Raw genomic sequence first — 7681 nt, forward strand, 5'->3', positions numbered from 1 at the left:
TTTTAGGTGAAAAGCCTTACGAATGCCCAAACTGCAAGAAACGCTTCTCCCATTCTGGTTCCTACAGTTCACACATCAGCAGCAAGAAATGTATTGGTTTAATCTCAGTAAATGGCCGAATGAGAAACAATATCAAGATGGGTTCTTCCCCTAATTCTGTTTCTTCTTCTCCTACTAACTCAGCCATTACTCAATTAAGGAACAAGTTGGAAAATGGAAAACCACTTAGCATGTCTGAGCAGACAGGCTTACTTAAGATCAAAACAGAACCACTAGACTTCAATGACTATAAAGTTATTATGGCGACACACGGGTTTAGTGGCACTAGTCCCTTTATGAATGGAGGGCTTGGAGCCACCAGCCCTCTGGGTGTACACCCTTCTGCTCAGAGTCCAATGCAGCACTTAGGTGTAGGGATGGATGCCCCTTTACTTGGATTTCCCACTATGAATAGCAATTTGAGCGAGGTACAAAAGGTTCTACAGATTGTGGACAATACGGTTTCTAGGCAAAAGATGGACTGCAAGACTGAGGAAATTTCAAAGTTGAAAGGTTATCACATGAAGGATCCGTGTTCTCAGTCAGAGGAACAAGGAGTTACTTCTCCTAATATCCCACCTGTCGGTCTTCCAGTAGTGAGTCATAATGGTGCCACTAAAAGTATTATTGACTATACCTTAGAAAAGGTCAATGAAGCCAAAGCTTGCCTCCAGAGCTTGACTACTGACTCAAGGAGACAGATCAGTAATATAAAGAAAGAGAAGCTACGTACTTTGATAGATTTGGTCACTGATGACAAAATGATTGAGAACCACAGCATATCCACTCCATTTTCATGTCAGTTCTGTAAAGAAAGCTTCCCGGGCCCTATTCCCCTGCACCAGCATGAACGCTACCTGTGTAAAATGAACGAAGAGATCAAGGCAGTGCTGCAACCTCATGAAAACATAGTCCCCAACAAAGCTGGAGTTTTTGTGGATAATAAAGCCCTCCTCTTGTCATCCGTACTTTCTGAGAAAGGACTGACAAGCCCCATCAACCCATACAAGGACCACATGTCTGTACTCAAAGCATACTATGCTATGAACATGGAACCCAACTCTGATGAACTGCTGAAAATCTCCATTGCTGTGGGCCTTCCTCAGGAATTTGTGAAGGAATGGTTTGAGCAAAGAAAAGTCTACCAGTATTCAAATTCCAGGTCGCCATCACTGGAAAGGACCTCCAAGCCGTTAGCTCCCAACAGTAACCCCCCAGCAAAAGACTCTTTGCTACCCAGGTCTCCTGTAAAACCTATGGACTCCATAACATCACCATCTATAGCAGAACTCCACAACAGTGTAACAAGTTGTGACCCTCCTCTCAGGCTAACAAAACCTTCCCACTTCACCAATATTAAAGCAGTTGATAAACTGGACCACTCAAGGAGTAATACTCCTTCTCCTTTAAATCTTTCCTCCACATCTTCTAAAAACTCCCACAGTAGCTCATACACTCCAAATAGCTTCTCTTCTGAGGAGCTGCAGGCTGAGCCTTTGGACCTGTCATTACCAAAACAAATGAGAGAACCCAAAAGTATTATAGCCACAAAGAACAAAACGAAAGCTACTAGCATAAATTTAGACCATAACAGTGTTTCTTCATCATCTGAAAATTCAGATGAACCTCTGAATTTGACTTTTATCAAGAAGGAGTTTTCAAATTCTAATAATCTGGACAATAAGAGCGCTAACCCTGTGTTCGGCATGAATCCATTTAGTGCCAAGCCTTTATACACAGCTCTTCCACCACAGAGCGCATTTCCCCCTGCCACTTTCATGCCACCAGTCCAGACCAGCATTCCCGGGCTACGACCATACCCAGGGCTGGATCAGATGAGCTTCCTACCGCATATGGCCTATACCTACCCAACAGGAGCAGCTACCTTTGCTGATATGCAGCAAAGGAGGAAATACCAGCGGAAACAAGGATTTCAGGTAATGAGATGTGGTCATTTTGCTCTGGAGAAAGGAGTTGAAAAAATAAAATGTAGTCTAGCACATATGATATAACTGTGATTCTAGAAGCTGTGATTCAGTGAGGGGAAAAAATATAAAATAGGAAAGTTTTTAAACGTGCCCCTAAAACCCTGAGTGAACTAGCAAAGCCAGTGGCTAAAAAGATAAGCTTATTAGCAAGCTAAGGCAAGAAACTTGCTAGTTTAAGGTTAGGTAGGATGGCAGGATCCTGTCTCAAAAACAAACAAAATGAAATAAAGAATTCTTTCAAGAATTATGCATTGATGTTAATAGTTCGTAGGTTTACCTACATGCTTGAAAGATATATATAGCTTGAAGGAATTACATATTTAAGGTTTAATTACATGTTTTGTTTTATAGAGAATTAGTTCATTTTGAAGAGTATTTTTAAAGAACATTTTACATGTTACACAGGACTTCTTGACTAATCATCAAATTATTAAATAATTGATAGGTGGTAGAATGTGAAAGCAAGCATGGTTTTAGCATTATTTTGTATAAACCCTGTTTGCAAAATAGGAGCTGAGGCAGTGGTGCTCGCCTATAACAGCTGTCCAGTATTCCAATTTACAACACATCTGCCCTCTTTGTAAATGCATTTAAGCCTATTTAATCTTCTCTAGTATTAATTAGTGTAAATATAGTCTAAGAAAACTAAACTGTGGGCTAGCAAGTGGAAATGTACGTTATCATGCAAGTTTGCACTCCTTTGGACCAAGACAAAATAAATATCAAGAAATTTAATAATTTACTGATCCACATTTATTATTGCTCAATGCTGAAGGCTGTTTTAACACAGATAGAACACTGATAAAAAGTGTTATTAATATTCCCTATTTCAAATTAGAAAATTAAATATAAAACTATAGCTTAGGGCTTTTAGTTCGTAGACATACATTTAAATAGATTGTATAATAATAATATTTTGTACCTAAATATAAAATTCAATTAAAATGAGGTTTCCATAGCTACCAATCATTTCTGAAGTAAAGCACACTGGAAAATATAGCAATACTGATATTGAACATTCACTCATGGACTTTTTTCCCCCTGGTATTAAAAAAAACTCTGTTTTTCCCATCTGTGTCAGAGAGGTTTGTGTTTTTGTTGAAATTTGAAACTTTACATGTTGCTCAGGGGGGAAAAAATTAAGAGATTTTCCCTATAAGATAGATTGCCATCTAGCATTTTTGAGCCTCTCCAGTTGTCAGCCTGTGCGTAGTAGTTGTTTGGTGTAAACACAAAACGAAGAGACTGTGTTGAACTATGTGATTATATCACAGGGAGACTTGCTTGACGGAGCACAAGACTACATGTCAGGTCTTGATGACATGACAGACTCCGATTCCTGTCTGTCTCGAAAGAAGATAAAGAAGACAGAAAGTGGCATGTATGCATGTGACTTATGTGACAAGACATTCCAGAAAAGCAGTTCCCTTCTGCGACATAAATACGAACACACAGGTATGAGCGACTTTGACTAGCTAGCTAGAGCTCTCCAGCCTGCTGTACATTTCATAATATTTAATGAGTACACTTGTGCAACATAAGATGTAGCATATGCTGATGCCTTCAACAAGAAAGAAGTAATGCTTTTGCATAACTTGGTAGGACTTTTGTGTTGCCTGTTTATTGGATCATTCATGTGTTTATAAGTGTGCTTGTCTCCCTAACTTTCAAGTTATCTGTAAAACAAATTTACATATCATGTCGAAAGAAGATTTAAATGCCCAGGATAATGAGATGGCATGACAAGAGATAATTATTGAAAGTATATTCAAATTCTTAAGCTGTGGTGAATTTATATATGTGTAAAAATCGTATGATAAATCTAGTCAAGAATATATTAGTGTACTCATCTAAACATCAAGTAAGCCATGGTTTGGGGTCACCTTGTTTGTTTTCGTAAGTTGGCCACATTCAAATCAAGCATAAATGTTACTTCCACAAAAGAAAAGCAAGAGACCAAATAAGCCATTGAATCTTGTAACTGACAGACTAAAACAGTATTTGCAGTTCCTGGGTTATCTATTAAGCACCAACAAAGAGCTGATAAGATGGCAGCCTCAGTGCTCCTGATGCCTGGAGGTGGTGTCTTGCCTTTTCTTTAAAGTGCCATCACGTAAAAAATATTTTCCACAGTCCAAGACCAGATTTGCAGCTCTGTGGCAGGGTTTCGGTCAACATTCCCTCTCTCCTCCCCATCTTTCTGCCCTAAACAAGGAAACCTAGCCCCACCCTGTCTCTAACCCCTCTCCAAGTCTTCTCCACTAGAACTCTGGCATCCTATATTAGTTCAAGGTGGGGGTTTGGGTGTTGAGAGTACAGTCATATTTATAATATTGGAAATGGGAGAAGCAATAAGTGTAGGCAAACCTCTTTAAACAAGGGCAAAACTTAGCATTAATGCCTAAGGGGAGAAGCAGTGATGGGGTAAAAGAGAAAAGGAAGTGTTAAATCGTAACTATTTGCAAACAGGATACACAGCCTGGTATTGAAAGATAGCTCAGGAGACACACGTTCTCCAAATCTTCCCAAATTTCTCCCTAGCGATGTGTTGGAGGTAGCACATGTGACCAGAATCAAGCTGAGCACTGGGGGAAAGTGGTACCTGCTGGACCTCTAATGCTGAGGGCAGTTTGTGAAAAGAACCAAGGTTGTAACAGCCTTGATTCTGGTCCGACCCATTCAGCACCCTTTTCTCCAATAATATCTGTGCTTATTATTTTACAAGTTCAATTAATGATACTTTTAAAACACCCCAAACTGATTAGCAAATCTACATATTTTATACTTATGATTTATATTTGAAACATCAAAATTTGCCTACTCTGTTCATTTATTTTACTTTCTTTAATAATGAATCTTACTTAGGTATTTACAGAGTAAAAAATATTTTCATGCCTAAATTTACTTTAACTTTAATCAACCTCAAATATATTTTGTATCTCATTATTCAGCTACAATAGGCACATCACTGAAGGCATCTTTCCCTCTCTGATTGGTCTTATTATATGACCATATGCAAACTCTATCATTTACTACATGGTGAGTGTAAAACTTTTATTTTAGTGAGGGCTATCATACATATTGACATCCAGCCAGTATATGTATCTCCTATAAATATGGTAGCCCATAAACTTCATAGGTGTTCAGCTAGTTGAGAGACCCAAAAGTTGACAAACACAAAGTGTATATATATTTAATTTTTTTTAAAAAAGCACATAATTTAAAAAGTAAAAATGGTCCTTTAAGAGGAGAGATCTGCTACCTAGAAGCATTGCCTAGCAACAGGATGTTAACCATCCAGTGGGTTCTCTAAACTGGTGATCAGTCATCCTCCTGTTGCCACCCCAGCTTGTCAAGTTTCCAGTATGTTAACTTTTTGGTCTCTTGACCAAACATCTCATGACATTATTACTGTCATTGTATTAGGTTCCATCCAAGCAAAATTCTTCATGAAATTTGTCAGTATGATGTATGTGTAAATTTAGTTTACTTTTTTCTAATTGGGCCCATAAGCCTTTTGTTTATATCAATATCTAATAATATTTTAATGAATTAATATGAATATTATAAGAGAGAACTGTCTTAACTCTAAGGCTGGGCAATGAAGTTGAATTGTCATTTGATTATTACATGTTGATTATAAATGTGTCATTGATAAAGTATGTTTGTTATCTGTCTATAGAATTGTTTAAATTAAGAAAATTAGTGTCTATTTACTCTTGGGATTCTGTGCTCTTTTGCCTCAATCTACTTTAAATTTATTTCCTAGGCAGATACCAAAGTCATACTGCTTAATTCTCTTACCAGTGGCTTACTGCTTGCTTGTTTGCTTGGTTTTGGGGGGTGGGAGGTACCCTGGATAGTACAGAGAGGGAAATACTATGTAAATGTTATCTTCACTTGGAATAATTGTCATAAACAATGACTGAAATAAAAGATCTGAACCTCCTGGTAGGCACTGTCAAGGACTCATTTGTACTCCTCTTCAGTTCTCATCTGACATCTATCGAGTGCTTTCTCTCTTGAGATGTTGTAGTGGGTGCTTTCAAACCACCTTATTTAGAAAAGAAATAAAAGTATTTCTACTTTTGAGTAGGCAGAGTCTAAATTTTTAATAAAGTTCTGTTCAATTTCGTTCCTAAGTTATATGACAATTTCTCATACCGTTAACTCCTATTTGCTATTAACTTTAGTCTTCTTTCTCACTGTCAGATGAGTCGTGGACCTAAACCACAGTGAAAATTTTGCGCCCCAAATGTTTTTGATTCATTTAATAGTAACCTGGGTGTTTTTCTTAATCTTGTTCATATATAAATTTGATTCTAGGATGTTTTTATTTGAGTCAGTCGAATCAAGCAAATTAGAAATAAGTTCCCAAGTTAAGTCTTATTTTACATTGAATTCATTAAATACTTGTTAGTAAATCTCCTCAAGATTAGTAAAATATTTAGTGCAAGGTAAGTGTCAAAACTCAGCCATTTGCTGCTTTTGTCCTTCGCGTGGCATCCCAGTCAAGTACTTTATCCTCGAAGGTTGTCAGTTTATGATATAGAATTAACGTGGTTCTATTACAAGCACAGTGCCTAGTATCAAATGAATTCTTTGAAAAGTTGGCTGCCTGTCATCACAGAATCCATCTCCCATGCATTCTAAAAGGCCTGGAAATTTGTATTGGTTCTAGTTCTACTGTTTTGGAAAATAAAAGGCCTTAGTGGCTCAAAGATCAAGCAAAATGTTTCATATATTCTCTCTACAAAATGACCTAACTTTGATCCTGAGCTGATAAGACAATAGGATCAAAAAGACATTATGTGACAGCTTTGTTCATGCATGTTTTAACAACTAAAGCAACAAGAAAATTTTCGTGTGCTGTTTAATCTCCATTCAGATTTATTTCTTGCATGTACTGTTCATGTTGATGCACACATCCTGCTTAGAACTTAAGAAATGGTTGAATATGTATTAGTGGACAAGAGTTAAGTGATAACCTAATTGGCTGCTCGGTACAAAGTGCTTGTACTAAACACTTTATAAATCCTGTCTCCACTTATCTATGGCCATTCCTCAGGCTAAGCCCCCAAATGACTTTCTCTTGTCTGCAAAGACCCTGATCCTGGAAGCAGTTGACATAGCCGAAACTGTACCTACCTACCACAGCCTGTCCTTAAAAAATGGATTTCAGTGAGATTCTAGAGCTCATCACCCGTATTGAGCACTATACCAATTCTGCACTGTGGAATGGCTGCTACAACGTTTTACCTTCTCCCTGTAACATCATCACTTTAAATATACACATACAAACAAGGAAGACCAAAATTATGCCATAGCAGCATGACCTTTTCCTGAAACGTTGAGAGAGAGAGAGAGAGAGAGAGAGAGAGAGAGAGAGAGAGAGAGAACAATACTCGTAAGTTTTTCTCAAACTCACTTCTGCTTCCTATTGTTATCTACCCAAATGAAAAAGTACTGCATATCCAGATTCCTACCATTCTACCAGAATATTCTGTCATCTAGTAGTCATAGAAAACATTTTCCCCCAAAACTTAAAGATTAGTTCTTATATGTCTTATTAAACTTGTTGTCTTCGGGCTATTAGGTGCCTTGAAGTAGATTAATATAATTCTGTTAGCATTTTCCAATTAGTGAGCACCAAC

The 7681-nt window shown here is 37.6% G+C and overlaps 1 protein-coding gene across 4 annotated transcripts in view; it reads left to right on the forward strand.

Annotated features, from left to right (window-relative positions):
• The window catches only part of Zeb2 (zinc finger E-box binding homeobox 2), a 131296-nt gene that overhangs the window by 121102 nt on the left and 2513 nt on the right, over positions 1-7681 (forward strand). For all 4 annotated transcript variants that reach the window (XM_051166633.1, XM_051166634.1, XM_051166635.1 and 1 more), the window contains 2 exons: positions 7-1976; positions 3302-3482. In XM_051166633.1, coding sequence (XP_051022590.1) covers positions 7-1976; positions 3302-3482 — 2151 coding nt within the window. The remainder of the gene's footprint in view (positions 1-6; positions 1977-3301; positions 3483-7681) is intronic.

This window comes from Acomys russatus, chromosome 24 (genome assembly GCF_903995435.1).
Source record: "Acomys russatus chromosome 24, mAcoRus1.1, whole genome shotgun sequence".
Classification (NCBI taxonomy): domain Eukaryota; kingdom Metazoa; phylum Chordata; class Mammalia; order Rodentia; family Muridae; genus Acomys; species Acomys russatus.